Source organism: Dermacentor andersoni, chromosome 3, assembly GCF_023375885.2.
Source record: "Dermacentor andersoni chromosome 3, qqDerAnde1_hic_scaffold, whole genome shotgun sequence".
Classification (NCBI taxonomy): domain Eukaryota; kingdom Metazoa; phylum Arthropoda; class Arachnida; order Ixodida; family Ixodidae; genus Dermacentor; species Dermacentor andersoni.
In genome coordinates, this window is record NC_092816.1 from 20,062,988 (window position 1) to 20,084,496 (window position 21,509).

The 21,509-nt window shown below is 43.3% G+C and overlaps 1 protein-coding gene across 4 annotated transcripts in view; it reads left to right on the top strand.

Moving 5' to 3' along the window:
• The window catches only part of LOC126519436 (HEAT repeat-containing protein 6), a 62,876-nt gene that overhangs the window by 24,996 nt on the left and 16,371 nt on the right, over window positions 1-21,509 (top strand). For 3 of the 4 annotated variants that reach the window (XM_050168970.3, XM_050168971.3, XM_055065536.2), the window contains 5 exons: window positions 433-514; window positions 1,684-1,773; window positions 5,991-6,128; window positions 7,159-7,314; window positions 17,258-17,376. In XM_050168970.3, the coding sequence (XP_050024927.2) occupies window positions 433-514; window positions 1,684-1,773; window positions 5,991-6,128; window positions 7,159-7,314; window positions 17,258-17,376 (585 nt within the window). The remainder of the gene's footprint in view (window positions 1-432; window positions 515-1,683; window positions 1,774-5,990; window positions 6,129-7,158; window positions 7,315-17,257; window positions 17,377-21,509) is intronic. The other variant, XM_055065535.2, reaches the window with a different exon arrangement.

A 21,509-nucleotide genomic window follows, 5' to 3' on the forward strand; every position in this document is an offset into this window, starting at 1 on the left:
ATTAAAAAGATCTTTATTCCAGTAAGAGGAGAGTATTCTTCCTACCCTCCTTTTTTCTTAAGTGACAGTTTGCTTTGTATAATGTAAAAGCATGTTAAGCACTAAATTATTTTGAATGTCCCAAGGCTAATGGCAGGAGGACGTTCTCAATGTATGATTTCACATTGTAGGATGATTTAAAAATGGCTCTTGGCAAATTGTATTGGTATGTAAAACTCCATGTTATGTCATCTGTCATCACAGCTACAGTCTCGGTGTAAAAATGCAGTAGCAGAAATTGCTGTCACGCAAAGATTATTTAAAGATACTGTATACTTTGAAAAGCAGGAAGCTTTATGAACCACAGTAGAGAAGGTTGCACGCTTGTAACTTTGCCATTCTTAGAAAAACTTTGTATCTTGACTGTGTAATTTAGCTTATCTTCTTTTTCAGGAAGTCATCAGATTGTGTGATATCAGCAGTAGAAGCATGCCTTCAGGACACCAATTCAACCATCAAAATGCACACATTGAAGGTGAGTCTAGTACTAAACTATTCTGCAAAATTTCTATGATGATGGGCCTAGTTCTGCTTAAGAAGAGATAGTGCACCAAATTCGAAGAAGCACTAGAGGTATCAACACGAACTAGCACTTGTCTGTGTCGATACCTTCTTGTGCTTGTCTGTGTTTGGCGCAGTATCTTCTCTTAGGCATTATGAACCCACTCACCCAACAACAAGCTTTATTGTGCCTATTTCTTTTGCATGAGAAAGCATTTCTGCACAAAAACATTTTCTCATTGAGGCTTCTCTTTTTGCTCGCAACATGTATGCACAATGTACTTCACTAATTCATTTAAAAACTAAGGTACATACTTTGAAGTTCAGTTTGAGAAAACTGCTTTCTGAATTTATCACTGGTTTTGCATGTGTCTTCTTTTGCCTTGTGAAATTAACTTCTGTGCATAGGTACCTTTATTTTGTTGTTACTCCTTTATGTTTTGCACAATACCTGCAAGGGCTTTGGCACAGTATCTTGTTAGCAGTGTGTACAAAGGGGTTAGTTGGTTCAGGATTGGAATAAAACAAACAGCATGACACAACATGAGGCAGTAAAGAGCACAGGGCAGAGCGCTGACCAGCAACCAGATGCTTTATTTGCAGAAGCAGTATATAAAGACATCATTGAAGGTGACACCGCTTGTGAATATGCAAAAGGCCTCAAAGATTTCCTGCACACACTGTTGACTATATGTTCCAATAGTGCTAAATAGTTGGAAGATATAGTGAACAGTGCACGCAGGAAATCTTTGAGGCCTTTTTCATATTCACAAGTGGCGACGCACGCGTCAGTTCTGCGTCCCTCACGCTATTGACAAAAGAACTGTATTATCTTTGTGGCTAATGCTTATCCTTCTTTTTCTTTCTTTTATGTCACGTTTAATGATCTTTATATGCTGCTTCTGCAAATAAAGCATTTGGTTGTTAGTCAGCACTCTGTCCTGTGCTCTTTACTTGCTCAGCCTGTGTCGGGCTGTTTCACTTTTATTCCAGCAGTATCTTGTGTTATTAGGCTATATGAATAAATTAATAAAACCTTGTCATTTTTCTTCATAGTCACATCATGTTGATTACAATGTTCACAGTCATGCCATCGTGTTAAAGAAACTTTGCTTACTGTGCACTCTATTCTGTTGTTTACAGCTTCTTGGTGCATTCAGTAAGAAATTGGGTGAAGCTGTCAGCGTGAAGCAGGATGAGGATAATGCTGATGTACAACGCTGCTTAGACTTGGTAAGGCTCAGTGTCTAATCTTGTTTGGATTGACACATACTCGACTGGTACGTGTCAACCTCAGGCCCAAATTAGATATTGAACTGGCAGTCACAGCAAAGGCATTCATGTAATTTTTTGTGTTAATTATTTCTTGTGCCTCGAGTAAGCAGCTTGATTCTTGCATTTATTGTGACAGTGTTCTCCAAGATATTACTATCACACCTGCCGGCTCTGCAGAAATTTACAAATTTAGGCTACTTCTACAATTTTAAGATTATTGTGTCCAATTTTGCAAAAGATAACATGTTGAAAATGCAGTGTTGCAATATTGGAAAAATTTTGTGCAAAAAAAAGAAATTGTGATGGTATCTGCACCGTCATTTTCATGGCAACTCAAGCCGCCATTATGCCCGAAGGCTGGTTGGCTTGAACAAATTTATTTTCACAAGTTTTTAGAGCCGGCCAATTCAGCAACAGCAAACTCAGTGATAAAGTCACTTTGATCTCAAACGCGTGGTTGCTTGTCAGTCTCTGTTGTTCCAAGTTTGCTGCTGCTTGACAGCTGCGTTTAAAGGTAAATCATTAATAAAGAGTGTATTTATCCCACAAAAGTTGTGTTCATAGGAGAAACATTGTAAAAGATGTGTATTGCCCCCCCCCCCCTCCCTCCCCCTTCCTCTTTGTCATGTCTGCAATGCAATACTGGGAGGACTAGAAGCGGTAGGCTGCGGGACACGCATTTACCCGTATGTACGCAGCTATCTGAAAAACCGTACGGCCACCATCAGTCCAAGCTCAACTAGGTAGAAACCCTTTGTAGTTCTTGATCGAGAAACCCCGCAAGTGTCTATACGCTCCTTGCTCCTATTTAATGTTGGAATGTGTAAACCCACATTGTAACTAGGGGTGAAGCAAACCCTAGGGAGCGCCATTTACGCTGATGATTTACGCCTTGGGCAAATTGGGGATCCTAGGGGGATAAGCAGGAGCTTCTCCAGTGGGCAATCCAACAGGTCGAGACCTTCATGCAAGGAGCTGGCATGGCATGTGCCCCAGAGAAGTCTTAACTTATTCGAATAAGGGCAAAGTACGCGAGATTAGAAAATCGCCAGAGTTTTGGACTATCCTTGTATGGGGAGTGCACAAGGGAGGTGGATAAACATCGCATCCTGTGATTATGGATCCAACATGGCCAAAGTAGTGCACACGATCCGCCACCTCAAAGGTACCACCCAATACGTAGCTGAGCTGATTCGTAGTGTTACGTGAACCTGCGAAGGCTTCTTGGAAGGGTTAACTATCTGGCTCGTACACGCCTCCGTCATCAGTAGGATAACATACGGACTCCCCTTCCAAAGCATTACCAATCAGAAGCTCAAACAGCTTGAAGTCATCATTCTGAGGGTTTTTGAAGCTGCTCTAGGGCTCCCTGAATATACTAGTACAGAATGCTTTGAGAGATTAGGAATCCACAATACCTTTCGGTGTGTAGTGGCTACCCTCATCACGCAAAGGGAATGGCTGTGCGCAACAACGCAGGGTGGGGCCATACTAACCAAACTCGGCTTTGCACTCCGCCCTCAGTTCATTGCAGAAGAGACAGTGCAGATGACTCGGGAAGTCAGACAGCACATAGCGGTGTATTCAATGCCAAAAAATATGAGTCCAAGGCATTGCCTGGGGCGCCGAAAGGCCGAGCAAGAGCCTTGCACAAGACATTTAGAGCGCAACCCGACGTGTACTCCACAGACGCTAGTCAGGCTGGCAAGGACAAGTATGTGGTGGTAGCCACAAACCTAACTCTCATGATAGGGGCATCTGTCAGGGCAAAATGTGTCATCACGTCAGAAGCCACAGCGACTGCACTTGCAATTAGGAATGTGGAGAATAGAGACACATCTGCAGCCATACTCATGGACTCACAAATCGCCTGTCACCTGTATCTCTCCGGGTCAGCGCTGCACTTAGTATATACTCGAAATTCTAGGGAACCAAATGACCAGATTTTGCAATCTCACTTGGTGCCCCGCGCACAACAGCATGGAGGGTAACACAAGGGTGGACCGGCTAGCTTGCGTACTAAGCATATAAGCTGTGGACCAATGGAGTGATGACCCCCCCCCCTCCCCCTCTAGAGTGCATGACATCCTCGAACACGAAAGAGAGGAGCAGAGACAATATGGACGTTGCAACCAAAGTTAAACAGGCGAGGATTTGGCGCCGACTTCAAACACAAGCGTACCCAAACCTACATACATACACTTAGCCGCATTCACCACACACGACACACTGACGAATGCTCGTAGTGCAAGTACATGCCAACGTTATCGCACATCACACGGATGTGCCCAAACAGACCGACCCATATCAATTCCACAAAGCTAAGAACACAAGATTTTAACAAGCAATGGGAAGTGCGGCTTGTGGATGAAAATTATGATAGCCAACTGGCTCTCATGGACCAAGCCCAGCGAGCCACTCGTGCCAATGGAGCCCTGGACTAGGGGCCCCAATCACAGGACCTCAAGTTTTGTTTTCTTCAATGAAGTTTGTCTATCTCTCTCTATCTCTCTGCTAAGCTTTGCGAATTTTAATGTTGCAGCTATGTACTTGGTGATGTGCAAAAATAATATTGAGGCACTCTACCTCCCCTTTGGTTAAAGTTGCACTTTGGGCTTGTTGGTATATCATGATAGAGGCGCCAAACGTGTGTGTCGTCTGTGTTCTTTTGTCCTGTTTCTGATGCGCTATGCCTTTTGTCCCCTTTGGTTTTCCACAAGACAGCAAGCTTCAAGGTTTCTGTGCCGGATCTGCAATATAGAAAATTGATATTTCTACTGAAGGTTAATATGGTCATGGTCGGGTCACTGTGCTAGAAAAGGCAGCAAAAAAAAAAAATTCAGCAGAAATGGCTGAAGTGATCTTGTTCATTACACCGCAGCTACCCCAAAAAGGGGGCATAGTTCTTTTCAGCACCACAAGTCCTTTCTGGGTGTTGAAAGGCAAACTGTATTTTCACGGCACTGTACTGAAGAGCCAGGTTTGCACTACAGTACATAGTGATAATAATGATGAAAACATATGTGGGTTTGGTACTGAAGAATGTGTGGTACTCTCTTGCCATGCTTGATGAACAGCAGCCTCTACTAATTTCCCCTCTCATGAATAAAGCTCTGAACCACTGTGTGGCCCTCTGTTCAGCCTGTATAACTACCCTGATGGTTGTGAACCACAGTATGAAAAACACTTGGTTATGATTTTCTAACTGCCACATTAAGACACGCCAAAAAGCTTATTGTTTGCAGTAGAGGCTGCGTAAAATAAGCTTTTAGGCTACGTTCACACTTGGAAAGCGGCAAGCAGCCGGAAAGGCCAAATCAGGTGGAAAATCTTTTCCGCGCATGACCAAGATGTTCACATTTGTTTTGCCACTGCAGCAGAAACCACATCCACTTTCGCCCACATTCATCTAGTCTGCGTACGTTTGCCCGCGTGGTGGTGCTGTTCATCACACCATTTCAAGCAGTATGTTCATTTATTGGTCCATCATTTATTAAAAGCTATCCTTTCACTCAACTGTACATGTCATTATTTACTTTCGTCTACCATGGAAGCAGGAAAAGACGTAGTTTTAACACCTTTAGCTAGTTGTTTTTCTTAAATATGGACAATAAACAACGGGAGAGGTTTACGACCAGAAGTTACATGATAGTGCAGCTTCTGGTGAAGCAGAACAGCTTTCCACTTCTCTGTAATAGAAAAAACGGTCCGAGAGTGATCGGGCTCGCTGCCTGGTTTTCTGCCTGTTTCGCTGCCTACGCAGGTGGATTTTGTCAAGTTTTTACTGCTTCCGCCTGCTCCGAGACGAAGTGTGTACATAGCCTTAAGTAGATTTTATTCTATTGCACTCTGTTTCAGCCGTGCAATCATTTGTTCAGCTGTAACTACACGTATCAGGTATAAGCAATATTACTCCTCCTTTTTCTGCCTATATATAAATGTGCATAGAACTTAGCAAATCTTGTTAACATCATAGTTTCAAGCACAATAAAGTTTCGGAGAAGCTGTCACTTTCCAATGCTTGCTTGACTTGGGAAAGCTCTGTTTAGAATACCAAAGTTTTTTTTTTATACTTGTATAATTCGTCTTTCGAGCATTGCCTCGGGCAATGAGTACTTGGTACAATCAGTATTTGGTACACTTATATATATATTTCTTCTTTCTTTTTTTTTCAGGGGCGCCATCTTTGGTTGGACTGCCTGCTGAACGGAACACTACAGTCTTTTCTACAAGATTTTTCTGAACCAATGCTACAAACAGAGAGTTGCAATTGCCTCTCCACCATTGGGACGGTTATGTGGGATTCTTTGCCTGTAAGTACTCAATCTCTGGGTCCAGATAGGCTGCCAATGGAAACTGACCCTGTCAACCTTTAATTGCCAAACTCTGTCAAGTGAGGCTTGCTTAGCAGAACTCTTTGAGGAACTATCAGAAATTGTTTGGGATATCATCGGACTTAGTGAGATTAGAAGAACTGGTGAGGCTTATACATTGCTGAATAACTGGATTAAGCCACTGTTGGATTAAGCCTGGATTAAGCCAATTTTAAATGTGCATGTGAACCTGAAAATGGAACACAGTGTAGTAGTAGTTTATATATACTGATAGTACAGTATGGCCCACTGTTAAAGGAAACATGCACTTAGTATAGTATACTGCCTTTGATCATCTCTAAGATATGACATAAAAGCACATGTACCAATATCCTATGTTAACGTGTACACTATGAATCTGATAAGCCACTTCCTTCTAGTAACAGCAATGTTATAGTTATCATCATAATCACAATTTATTTGCTCTGAAAGACCCCAATGGGACATTAAGGGGGCCTTGAAGCACTTAAAATGCATTACACAACAATAAAATAAGAAAAAAGATGCAATGTGTGTTAAGACAGTAGCACAAAAAGCACTGCAATTGTAGGTGCAATCAAAGATACCATGACAGCAACAATTATTGACATTAGAAAACCCAAATGTTGGCTTTATTACTAGTTATTTGTTTTCTTTAGCAGTGTACCGTACTGTACATAAAAGACTTATCCCTAGATATTTCTAGCAGAATTGCACCTTCGTTGTTGGTTCATTGCTTGTTATCATGAGTAACACTAAGTACAGCTGTATGCACGGGTTCTATGCTTTTATACAAAGTGTGCACCAAGTATTATGTCTGTCAGTATACCGCTGCTATCATTCCCCATAATGCTTCATAGTGTACTCCCTTGCACCTTAGTCAGCAGTTATGTTGGAGCTTCCTAAGTGAACCAACTACGCCCCCCGCTCGAAAGCTTGTCTTTGGGCACAACCCAGCAGCCATTTTCAGCCTAACTTTCATTCTCTTCAGGATGACCGCAGAGTGCTGTGCATCACGGTGCTACTTGGACTTGCGCGGTCACCCGACAGCAATGGTAATCTTGTGGAACGGACAGAAGATGCCTTTGTGCGTAATGCTGCCATCAGGTGCCTCAGCATCTTCTGTATGTACACATCACTACGGGAGGTGAGGAGGACATTATTTATTTATTTATCTATCTATCTGATATGCCATCCAGTATTTCTATCTTTGCATCACAAACCGGAAAATTATTAGTGAGAAATAGTAAATCAAGCATACTCAAGCTGTGTCCCGTATGCCTGTAGGCTGGGTCACTATTTGAATAAAGTTAAAGGAAAGCATTAGGTAGAAAACGACTTATGAGCTGGCGCTGTGGTACTGCATCGATTCCCAGTTGAAATCAGGCAGATTAACATCCCCCACTAGATTAACTCTGGCACTAGATGCAAGACGCCGCATATTACGTGTACAGTGATCAGGGCTCAACGAAGGGGCACAGTAGGCACACCCAAGAATGGTAACCCGAGTTGTTAACTGTAATTTGTGTGCAAGCAACTGTAAGTGTGTGAGCAAATGGCACTAAGTATGTTCTGATCATCGGCAGAAAGTTTTCATTTTTCCGGGAGGGGGGGCGGTAGGCTGGTTCGGGCCCAACCAGCTTTCCGAACCCCATTTGTGTGTGTGTGTGTGTGTGTGTGTGTGTGTGTGTGTGTGTGTGTGTGTGTGTGTGTGTGCGTGTGCATGCGCGCACGTGTGCCCTCCTGTGCATGACAGCTGTTGGTTCTGATTTCGAATGAATCCAGCTTGGCCTCATTTCAGTTACTGAATGAATTATTCAAGGTGCCCCAACTATCATGCACCAAGACTTTAAAAAAGAGCATTTGCGTTACTCGAAGAAAACCTAGTGCATGTTGTTTCCAGTACAGTGGAGTAGCTGCCGGTAATTATCTCGTTCCTGAAATTTAATTTGACAATTGCAATTAATTATCTAATTCGAGAAGTACTGTCCTAATTATCAAAATGTCAATGAGGCATTTGTAGGCACCCCCAGGCACCTCCAAATGACATCTAACTGCTGTGTTTTCAGCGATGTACTAATTACGTGCAATTTTTTTCCGTCTGGCAAACAAACCTCACGAAATATGAAAAATACCACGTGACTGCACTCCCATCCACATCGTACAGCAGAGCCCTCAAATAAGCTGATTGAAAGACTGCATTGCCTATCCTAAACCCAAAGAGACAGTGCATCACCTTGATAATGGCACGGATGGAGCACCACCAGCACGTTTCGCGGCTTTGCAGCTATTCCTTCCTCCCTACTTCACACTTATTACTGTCTCTTAAGGTCGATTGATCACAGTGATGACAAAAGCCCCTTGATAACGCGGCCAAAGCGCCACTCTGACTACGCACGAAACGCGAAAAGTGATGTAATAGGCATACAGTCGAACCCACTTATAACGATATTGGTTTTAACAATATATCGGTTATAACAATGAGAAGTTGCTGCACTGCCAACTTTTGTATGTTTTCCAAGGTGAAATAACCCGCTTACTACAATGCCCCGATGCCGCATTATCGGTTATAACGATGAAGTTTGGCTGTTGGGTGTCCGAGCCGAACAGTAGTGAAATGCGAAATCCTTGAAAAGAAAAAAAGAAAGCAAGAAATTTGAGCCGCTGCACAATGGGCCGCTGCTCCAACAGCCACCGTGCACTTATTTTCTAGCTATCTCTGCACGCCTCTCTCCCGTCACCCTTCTCCCCCCGCGCCGAGTAACGGCAACTTCGAGGATGACGTAGGCCCTCGTCGGGGCGCGCGAGCGCCCAACTGCAGGCATAAATAAAGTTTCTCCAATCCAATCCAATCTCCCCCCCCCCCCCCCTCTGGACACGAATGGGCTGCACACACAGCTCGGTTGCACCCACAGCTCTATGGCGCCCCACCCTCCGAAATACGAATGGACCATGCCAGCCACGCTGTTCGCAGGTTGCTCGCTGGCTCTTCATTCAGCGCAGTTCTGCAAACAGCTTAATCGCTCGTGTTCGTCTTCATTGTTTGTGTTGAAATAGTTCCTGGCCACGCGGTTGCTCGCTGCCGAAACGGAAAATGGCTGATTCGCCCGCTGATCATCGACAATGCACGACGTTGCCAGTGAAAAGAGAGCACACGGCCGTAGATTTAGAAACTAAGTGCTTCTAATCAATGAGGCGATTGTCACAACCGTGCTTGCATCAGATAGCGATGATGACAGCGATGACGCGGTAGGGCAGACTGCTCAATGTTGTCCTCAAAGGAGGCCCAGCAGATTATTCAGTCGCTCCGGAGCTTCGTTTTTGCGAGGAACCTTCCGCTGCACTGTGTGGAGCACCTGGATGCCTTGGAGAAGGATGTCGGCAAGCTTCGCGTAAAGCGTTCGCACGCAAGAGTGAGGGACGTAGGGCTTTCTCGTGCAAGCCAGTGAGAAGTACCTGTCGAGGTGCTTGTGGCGATCCCACCTCAATGTTTCTTCTGGATTTCTTAAGCTGACAGGCTGCTGCGGCAGCGTTCTCACAATTTTTAGAAGGCCCCTTTTGGGGACACCAAAGCAATGCCTCGGCGGTACTCACGTATCGCTTGTCACCCCTGACACCTCCTTGCATTTGTTATAGCAGTGTCATTCTTTAACGCCGACAGCCACGTCTTGTTACACGCAATCAGAGCGCCCAGTAAGCAGTTAAACAAGTAAACACAATCAGCAGCCGGATGGAGGAAGGTGTTGTGGAGGGGCACTGGCCTCCCCGCCATTATAGTTTTCTCACAACAGCTCTGCCATCCCCATATTTTGGTTTTTTCATGCAACCCGTTTATAACAATGGAATTTTCCTGGCGCCTGAACATTGCTATAATTGGGTTCGACTGTAGCATGTTTCACGCGCAGCAATATTTCGTGCCAAAAGCTTGCTTCGGACCAAAGCCAAATTAAAGTGACGGTCTTAGTTTTCATGAGAGTGTTTACGTCCTGCAAAAATAGGTTCACGGCATAAAGTAAAAGCGAAATAAACACACTGGGAAGCGACCTATGTGTTCAGAAAAGACATAACCGATGCATTCAAGAAGTAAATAACCACTTCTAAATGAGCTGAATTGGCAATTGGGATGCTTGCACAAAAAAGAAAAATACATCATATTTTAGTGTGCCCTTATTATCTATGAATTCGTAAGCGCCCTTGAACACTACAAGATTACAGCTATGTAGTACTGAGTCTACTTTATCACATCCTCAGTCGCTTTCTTGATGACCAATTCTCGAATTCTACGGCAGCCATCTGTCATCCTTGTCTTCATCTAAACTGACGTCAGTCTCGATCATGTAAGCACAATCTTTCATATAACCCCAAAGAAAGAAATAAAGTGGAGAGAGGTCAGGTGAACTAGCCGGCCAATTTACAAGCCTGTGCCTTCCAATCTGTTGCACATGAAAAGTCGCATACAGTCAGTTTCGTGCTCGGCTGCTGCTCTGTGCTGGTGCTCCATTTTGCTGATACCACAGAAGTAGAAAACGTGACAGCGGGACTTTGCTGAGAAACTCATCCACCGCTACTTCAAGGATCTCGTCCACGTAACGCTTTCCAGTCTGTCTGTGATCGAAGAAGATGGGGCTGATTATGGCACCGGCGTAAATTCTGCACCCCACATTGAACGACCACTGGTACTGGTGCCGATTGCACATTACCCAGTGTGCATTGTAGTCACTGCACTAGTGTGCATTATGCAAATTTACCTGGGCATTTCTGTGAAAATTGGCTTCATCTGTGCACATGATGTTGCTTAAAAAGTTTGGTGACTCATCGGCTTTTCGAGGACATAATTCGAGAAATCTAGACGATTCGACAGGGCTATCTTCCAAGCAGTGGTGCTGGTTAAGATGGTACAGGTGAAATTTAGAATTCTCCAAACTTATGACTTGGAAATTGGCACCTGGGCGGCCGCGGCCGGCACACTAGCATGAGGGTTTGAGGCCATGAATGCTCTAACATCAGTGCGTAGGCTAGGACTAAAGATACAGTCCTATGCCGCTATTTCTTGACACTGCTGGTTTGTCTCAGGTTTTCATCATTTCTGATGATAGTTGACGTGTTTGGTCTACCACCACACTTCCACGACTGATATATATTTGGGGCCTTCCTCTTGTCGTCACTTGCAGCTCCCAAGGCAAGGGTTAGTGTTTACTCATTAGAGAAAGACACGGCGTCTCGGACGAAAAAAACGCACCGTCAGACATTTGCACTGACGTCAATTCGCTTTTGTGGTGGTAGGTCCTGCGGCAAAAAAAAAAAGACCATCCGTGCACTTTATCTACGCTCGCTAAGACAATAGCTCACTGCTTGTTTCCAACTAACACCAAATGCGACGTGTTACTGCGGCCAAGGCGCGGCAGATAAGGCACTAGCTCAATCGTGACGTTTTATAGCGAAGCTGTATATGGCTATTAGATTTGTCCACCCGTCTGTCTGTCGCCTGTATGCCGAAACCTCCTCCGGTGCAACCCCATGTGAATGCATGAAAAAAAAAAAGAAGTGAAAGAGCCGTGCGATTGGCTGTGCCAGTAGTGATGTCGTTGTTCTCCGTCGCAGCCGAGCAGGCGCGCAGGAGTTTCTCTCCGGCTCCCAAATGAATAGGCTACACATCATACATACTCCTGAGGAGCAGGCAGCTTTCAATCAGCAATGCCGCAAGCAGAACCGGGAACGAGCTCTTCTACACCGTCCCATTGCTGCAGCCCGGGCACAAGAACAGGCTCGTCCAGCTGAGCGTAAGCAGCAACTGCGTACTGAGGATCCGGCAACCTACCAAGCCGTCATTTAATGAACCATCGGGATTCACCCAGTGATAAACACCGAGGCTGCGTTGTAGCTTCGCTGGTTAACCATCTGTACGGAGTGCTTGGGCGGTGATTTCTTTCTTTATTTCCTTCATTTCGTTCTGGCTAACTGAGAAGGAGCCTGTTCGAGGGCGCTACTTTATGATGCAGGTGGGAGCGCAGTCATGTGATGTTTGCCACATTTCGCAGTGTTTATTTTTCAGTTGGAAAAAAATTTGTATGCAATGAGTACCTTGCTGAAAATACCACAACTAGATGTCCCTCGGTTGGGCCTATAAATTCCTCATTGGCACTTTGATAATTATGATATTACATCTCAAGTTAGATAATTAATTACAATTATTTATTTAAATCTCAGTAACGAAAAAATTACTGCCAGCTACTCCACTGTACTGGAAACAATATGCATTAGATTTTCTTTGAGTAATGCATTGCTTTTTTTTTATCTTTGTGCATGATAGTTAATTAGGACACCCTGCATATATTTATGACCTCTGCATGCAAGTGACAATGTTTCCATCCCTAATAAATGTTGTCAATTAATGAGTCGTTAGCTTTGCTTACTGGAAAGAGAAGCGATAATGAGACACACATCATTCACGTGCATTTCACACGCCATTGATAAAAGACTCTGCCGAAGGGGTCACTAAAGTCTACAGGCTTTTTCAGCATCAAAAAAGCATTCAAAGCCTTTTGAAGCGTGGTGAAGATACAGCAACATATTCATTCTCTAGGCATAAGCTATACATAGCTTTAGAAGTAATTCTTAATTGGCTATCTCCTTCTCTTTAAAAATATAACGAACTTTGACCTGTGTATATATTTAAATATATTTTGTATGTGCATGGTGTTTACAGTGGAAATTTAAAACAATGCTGAAGTGAGAAAATACGTATGAGGCAGCCGCTGCAGGTACTTCTAATGTGCTTGTTCTCCTATTGTCAGGATTTGCAGAAGTAAAGCAAGGTATGAATTAAAATCCGTGCACATCCACGTGAACAATGATGCAGTAAGCTATAAGCCACAATAAAGCTTTAAATGAGAAGGTCGAGGCAAGACAAAAGAAACCTCAAATGATGGGGGTAACAAAACTCTGGCAATTACATGTTGGGTGGGGGGAGGTAGGCTTCAGCATTGCCAGGGGAGGCTCAGCCCCCCCCCCCCCTTCCCTCGGAAAACTTCGGAGACTGCTCGGGCCGCAGAGCCCCCCCCCGTAGTCAGCACCTATGATTCTGACAACTTAGTTACTCCAGTGAACAGTGACACAATCGAACCCAGCTATAGTGAATCTGAAGGGGATCACAAAAAAATTTCAATATATTAGTAATTCAATATATAAAATAAAAATTCTACACAAAGATTTTTAACGGGACTTTACAACTATTTGTTATACACAATAATTTGTTCTGTGTGGGTTAGATATATCCAGGTTTGACTGTACTTCAAGTGCTTAGTCATTAAACTGTTGCTGTCATCATTATTGCACTATGGTGGCACCCCTGTGTTTTTGTACATACATTGATCCTGGATATGTGAAACTCAAAAATGATTTTGAAATAGTTTGATATATCAATAATTAGAAATATAAAATATGCCTATTTGAAGCTCAACCGAGTCCTCCCCATGTCCAGAACAGTTTCCCGAGATCATGGAAAGCGCGAACTTAACTATTTACTTCTCCAAGGCTGTTTCGAATAAACAAAACTTGACTTATTTTTGGCTTACGAATGCTGCAGCTTACTCATGCCGTGGCATGGTCTTTGGTATACTGATTGCAACGCTAACCCTAAAATCCCGCTTAGCCCGTACATGAGATCGTGGTGTGCCTCACGCACATCGAAGTGCATGTTGCACATTTTTATTGAAGATAAGGTAGAAATGGACACACCACGGAAGCAAACTAACCTGTATGGATATGTGTCATGCCGCCAGCGGCGCATTTGTACTGCGAATTGCATGTAAACGTGCCCGGCCATATGTTCATTACAATACCAACATTTTACTGTTTAAACGGCTGATTGTCATACGTGGGCAGCAAGGCAGACAGACGTTGTGCCTGGCTTTGGAACTGACTTTTTGTTGGAACCAGTCGCCCTCGCTTCTAAACTGCCCTAAGAAGTCTACGCACCTCTTTTTGCATGCCACTTAGCATTCCGACACCTCGCAGATGCTACATCCGTTCATTATCGACCCTTCCCCTCTAGCCCCTGCGTCAGTGACTGCCAACACTACACAAATGCTATTAATTTTGAAAGCGACTTTCAGCTTGAAGAACGTCCGAGTCCATTCCCACTCACATGTAACCATGTGAGCACAAATGAAATGCCTTCAGGGCGGACCTACGAATCGCACAGTGATAAGTCCTGAGTGCCGCTGCTGCATAGGCGGTTCTTACCGCGAATTGCAGATTTGACATGCGGTAGTTTTGTTAAATTCAAACTGTAATGTAAAGATTCATCCAAGTAGAAGTTGGGGTTGAATTCATTGTAGCTGCTTCCGAAATGCTAAAATTTGGCTCGTGCCACAGTTTGCGCAAGCCATCCAAATGCACAGCAAGCAAAACTGAAAGCACCCTGCTCATTTTTTCTCCATGGCCTGCACTGCCCTTCAGATTCGATATCTTGTTTGGCAGCATCTGTCAAAATAGTGCCGTTTCTAATTTGCCATCATTAAAAAGCGATTGCAACCTCAATTAAGAGAAGCGCACTTGCAGGGATGTGGCGTGGCATTTGATGTAATGAATGTGATGGTGAGTGCGAGTTCTACGTATGTGGAGTTAATCGGTACACTTTTGCATGGGATATTCAAGGAAATTTTACAACTGTTTGGTATAGACAATAATTCCATATATTCAAGCTTGATATATCTGGGATCAATTGTATATGTATATACGCAGCTATCCTAAAATAAGAGAAAGTAGTTTGTACCTGGTAGAGCCCGGTGTGGTGTTGTTATCAGCTGCCTGTTACAGAGCTGCTCTCAGGCAGGCCATGCCTTCCAGCCTACAAAGCCCCACAGTCATTTTATAATGTCCCTAGATAAAGCTCTCTTCAAAAATTTAACAAGAGACCATGTCTGCAGCAGTGCTATTGATCAAATTCTTGCTAAAGCATAAATAAGTCCAGCCCATATAATAATTTAGCCCCAGAAAATTCACCATGCCAATTTGGTTCCACATTGTTGTTTGTTTTCTTGGATAGTTTCACAATTATCAAGGTGGAACACAAAATGGCAGCCAAGACATGATTATAGCACTCAAACAGGATAGGATGAAAATGACTGCACTTATTATTACTCAACAGAAGCAATGTATCTGGGGGAGTATTCTGTAAGTGTCCACCTAGAGGACTGTCCATTTTGGCTGGCGCTGATTGCCTGAAGTTGTATGAACGAGAAGGGGACAGGCTGAGTGCGCCTGCCTCCTTGTTGCCATGCCCTAGCCCAACCAATCAGCACTTCGGAAGCAGCCAAAATGGAGAGTACACTAGGTGGACACTTAGGGAATACACCCCTGTACTCCATTTCATACTTAGAAGGCAACACTGTGAAAGACACACAAGTAGTGCCATCCAATGCCTGCATCAAACATGGCTCGGCTGTATGCATTTATATGACGCCTTCGGCTCTCTCCCCTTTCATTTTTTTGGTACATATGCCTTGCCAAGTACATATGTTCACTGAATTAAAAACATTAAGAGAAAATGTAGTGTCGTCGTAGAAGTCTCCCTCCATGCATTTCACTGTTGAAGTAGTTGTTTCACGAAACAACTACTTCATATGTTACAACTACAACTTGTGGATGTAAGGTTGTGTCACATCGCTTATTATTTGTGCACCTTTGTGCTGTCAACATATGGTGCAGTACTGTGTTTTGGTCGTGAGAGCAAATGGTCGCCACTGCTGACAGAAATGCGTCGCTCCACTCGCTAGGTGGAGATACAGGTAGGTTTACATCTGTGACGCTGTCCATGTGACAATTACATCACATTTTGCCACTAAAAGTATGAGACTTATGTCACATCGAGTTGCATGATTCATACCTATACACTCAAACCTCGTTTTAACAAAGTTGAAGGGGGTGCTGAAATTACTTCATTATATATATTATTTAATTATATCCATTATTGCCATGTAATGCCATATATGCCCAACGGGATGCACAATTGTAAACATCGAAATAAGGAGACTGCTTTACAGCCCACGAAATCACTACACAGCCACGCATGCAATGATATTTGAATAAACAAAACAATCTTCAGCGTGTGCAACATGCAACTTAGCTACTGACACAACAGGCTTTAGATAGTGGCCTTCTGTTCCGTTGTGATGGTCTTTTGCATCCGCTTTCCACTTGGCTCGTTGGGGTCGAGCAGCACGTGGCAATCAACACAGCGCTGTGCTGCTGTGTGCAGTCGAGGATGCAAGTGAACTTCGCCGCACCGCCTTGGCTCTGTCGGCTCATGGCCTTTGAGATCGCACTGATGCCAATGCGATCTCAGACGCCATGCCCAGCTGCCAGCCCGCATGACACACCGCAGGGAGAGGGATAAGTGAATGCATGGTCTGGGCAGGACCCCTCGGGATTGCCCCGGCGCGATCTCAGAGGCAATTCAGAGCTGCACCTGCCTGCGCTGTGCGCCGTGCAGTAGAAGTGAATGCACTAATCTTTTGCACTACTGCACCTCTTGCGCAGCCAGGCATGCACTAGAGTGAGAGGTCAGTGGAGAAGTGTGATAGTGAGCTGCTGCTTGTGCACAGGTGCGCAGGTGTGCAGCTACGTGCGACTGTAAGAAAGACCACTGTTGCTCAACAAGATATTTGACGCAGGAGTTTTGCAATGCCGTGGCTAATACATGCCAAACCCCGTGGAAAGAGATATACTCAGCATGCAACAGTTGGGTGTTGTTTCTTTTTGGAGACAAATCTAGTTCATTAAATCCATTGGCTGAACAATTTCGCTTTGTTAAATCAAGGTTTTCAATACGTGAATCTCTATGAAGATTCCAAGGGCAAATTCTTTTGTTTTGTTGTATCCGTTATTTTCTTATATTCCATTTCGTTATGACGAAGTTCAAGCGTATGTCTTTCTTTCTAATCTGATGCACTCTTTTTGTGCAGTGAGAAAAGCCTCGCTAGCCTTCGCAGCGTTGCCCGCTATGTATGAAACTGAGTTAGGAGTCATACATGAGTTATAAGACTCATAGCTGTTGCGTTTTTGCATGTTTTGTCTTCCAATCATAGGATCTTTTGTTCCTGATGGATGTTGGTGAAATTGCTGTAGAAGCACTTGAAGATGTCAGTGTTCGAATGAATGCATCATGGGCTCTCAGCAACGTGACTGAAATGCTCTCAGAGTTAAGGTAAGCATTAAAAATTAAGCCACCTTCTGCAAACACTGCATTATCATACATTCTTACAATGGCATGGCAGTGTGTGAAGACAGAATTTTACTTTTTGCTATGTCGCTAGCACCACTGTAAGGTGGTTGTGTGCTTCATAACCGCCTTAACATTTTAGTATTGTGTCCAAGAAATTCTAAGATGTCGGGTAATGTTTGTTCTTAACGGGGTCCTAACCACCCTTGGGCTTGGTGAAAAAACACAGTGCGTGGATAGCGTACGCTGCTGTGAAGATCTCAGCCAAGCTTTCCTGTCGTGCACTTTGCACGGAGCTCGCAAGCAGAGCGCAAAGTCACCTTTCTCTCAAATGCTCTCTTTCCAACAGAAGCCTACTCCACACTTTTTCTGGAGGCTTTATTTCGTAATATAGCGTATTCCCATTCGCAGCTGCTATTGGCCAATAGCTGACATCAATCAAGGACATTGTCGAAAATTGTCGACCTGAATAATCAGTCATGTTCTAATTATCTCAGGTGTTTTCTCAGCTACGGCCTTGGTTCTTTAATCACCACTCCAATTAGATTACTACGACAGCCTCATTGTATTTCTTTCTGTAATTAATCACTTCTCTTTTTTCTGTATATTTGAGACATGGTTGTCACCGAACGATAGAAATTTGTATGCACTCTCTGAGTAGAATGCAGAGTACTGCTATCGTGCCACACTACCTTGTGAAAGATCTGCCATATTTATTAAATCTTCATTGTTATACAAACACTGCTACGACCTTGCCTCTTCTTATTTGGTCTGTGAGTCTACATGGTTAGAAGTTAACCAGAACTTTTTGTCTACAGTTTGAAAAGTTGTTGCACACTGTTACGAACAAAAACAAGAATGTCATTATCTGTGGAAACAGCAACATTAACAATATTGACTCTAATTATCAGTCATGTTCTGATTATCCTGGGTGTTTTCTTAGCTACAGCCTTGCTTCTTTAATCACCACTCCAACTAAATGTGACATGGCAGGATCTAATTTGTTAATGCATCACATATTAACCAACTTTACTACAGATAATACAGCTGAAGTCATTGAGCACAGCATAACAGACCACCACCCTATATTTCTGACCTTAGGTACAGAAATTCTAAATCTACTGAAAGCAAAGAGAAGTTATATTTTGACTCTCAAAGGTTTATTTCTATGATGCAGTCAACTGGCTGAACCTCCGTACTACATGAATTCTGCGCTGAAAAGGCTTATAAGTTGTTTTTGGCTGAAGTTACACACTGCATTCATGAATGCACAACTGCATTAATTATAACTTGTATCCCTAGAAAACCTTGGGTCACGAGGGAGCTATTTCTATGTGTATATTCAAGAAATATCGGCTCCACAAAGGGTAATTTTGTCATTTGTGAGCCACTTAACTGTAAACTTAAAGCTCATTTCAAGAAATATTCCAACACACTTGCAGTCGCACTTGAGTGTACCAAACAAGATTACTTTCAGAACAACATTTTGAATAATGGCAGTAATACGAGGCACAACTGGCAGGTTATCAACAAATCTTTAAATAACAAATGTCATGAGCATTTAACAAACATAGTGAAATAATAAAAACTGAGACACAAACATACTGCTATCCAACTGATATCGCAAATTCCTTCAGTGAGTAGTTTAGTAGTACTACAGTGTACTAGAATAGGGGCAGTGTGTTCAGACGGTGGAGCGTGCCACGCACTGCTTTGAAGCCGGGAGCGTAGACAGGTCCCAGATGTATGCGGCGGCGCTGCAGTCGCACAGGCTGTACGGGCGCATTCTCCGTGTGTTGTGGCCGGTTGCAGTGTGCTTGCTCTTAAGGACTCTGAAGGAATTCCTCGAGTTTCTGTCTTTCAGTCTCGTTGGAAGTCACATGCAAAAGGGCTTTTCTTCTTGCGCCAGTCGACAGCAGATGGGCTCCGTGCGACATTGTGCAGCACTTTGGTTCTGTTAGAATACTTGGAAGGGGAGGGTTTTAAATACATATTGACATCTAGACTAAGCCAATATAAGTTGGAGAACTTCTTGTGAGGTAGTCATGTGGATCCATTGATCACCAAACATTGTCTCAATTTTTTATTGTTGTGAATTGCCTGTCTTTTTATAACTTGGCGAAGGCAATGCAAACAGGGAACACAGAGGTCAGTGCAGATTCGGTACCGCTACTTCACTCACCTGATAATTCGGACTAGGAAGGGGATGTTGCATCACTTGATAAGTTAGTTGAAGCTGGAAATCTGACGCTGGTACAGCAAAGGCTAAACAGTACTCCGGTATAGCATCGGGCTTATGTGGAGGAAAGGAGCGATGACCGCCTCATCCATTATATGACAGGGTATGTTGCGCAGACATTTTTTACTTGCAACAAACGTGAGAGCTGCCGCTCTTTCCTTTTGCAGAACTCTAGTGTCAGTAGCATAGTCTCAAAATTCATGAAATTTGTGACAGGGGAGGATTGCTGTATCCCTCCAAGTTGCTTGTTGAAGCAGTAAATAAACTTGAGGGAATATATTTACAACCTTCTTCAAGCAAAGAGGAGCTTTGCAGCGACAGCATAATCGATGTCATGATTCCAGTGAAAGCTTTAAATTTGGCTATGTCATAGGCTGCAAATTACATGCTGATGATTTCACATCAGCAGTTGTGCATTCTTATGTCCTAACAAGGCTGGCAAAACATATGTATACTGACCCTTCTTGTTTTTTATCTAAACGCACAACTTTTTCAGGTGTGTTCAAAAAGCTAATTTTGAGAATATAATTGAGAAATTAATTAAGGAATCCACTTGCACATATTAATTCCGCCATAGGTCTCAATTGTTTGGGATGGAATGTACTCATACTGTTTTTCTGTGTTTTGGCATACTGAGTGTAGTTTTGCAGAGATCCCTTTTACTTGGCGTCTTTCCTACTCCTTTTATTCCATATATTTATTGCCTTCGCTTATCCATATCATAGAGTTTAGCCATATTATAGAGTCCTACATATCAGTGTAGGATGTTGGTTTACACCGACATCCTACATTTCTATGAAAGGAATAAAACAGGTAGGAAAGACACCAAGTAAAAGGGATCTCTGCAAAACTACATACAGTATGCCAAAACACAGAAAAACAGTATGAGTACATTCCATCCCAAGCAATTGAGACCTATATCAGAATTAATATGTGTAAGTAGATTCCTTCATTCTTTTCTTAACTATATACGTAAAATTAGCTTTTTGAATGCAGCAGAAAAAGTTGTCTCATACTCGCACATGAGCCTGACGTTCAGGAGCACTTTATGATGTAAATAAAAAAAAATTCATGAATAAACTGCGTCAATGTAGTTGCGGGGGATTCACAAAACAGAATGAAAGAACGAGGGATAAATGTTTATCGCGAAAGAAGGCGAATGCCAAGCAGGGAATGTCTTTGGCTTTGGGCTATGTACGTACATATTGTTTTGCCTTCTCTTCTACAACAGTGGCTGAGGAACTAAGCGCCTGACGTTGGGTCGTGGATGCCGCGGGCGCTTATATATAAATGCAAACCGCAACAGAAAATGTGTGCACGTGGAATCCAAGTTGCTTTAAATCTATTCGATGTCCTTTACTACGGTGTTATTTCCAGCCGAGTGTTGCTTGCGGATATTAAACCCATTAATCAATCAGTTTTCTTTTTTCTTCCGAATAATTTCTGGTTACGTGGCAGCGTGGCTCAAAACAGATTTTTAACAGCTTTACACCACTACTTCGGTGTCCGCAAAACCTTTGCTGTCAGGTTAATAAATCCGCATCTAATGGGCGTTGAGATGCGCTAGGAGTGCACATATAATTCATCTCTTATATGAAGTGAGTTTCAGGCATGCATGTTAACATCCGCCGAGCATTTGCACGTCTATTTGACTGAGACAAAAAATGATTATCAAAATATCAACATGCAGTGCTGACACTGCACCGTCGGTTCCGTACAGCCCATGTTCCTACAGCGCCATCTCGTGCCATCTACATGAAGCACCTCAGCGGAGAGTGCTTCGTGAACACACTGCTCCCATTCTAGTACACTGTAGTAGTACTTGTGATTTTCAATCAGATCCACCATTACCGGCATTGCCCCGCCATCTTCATTCTTT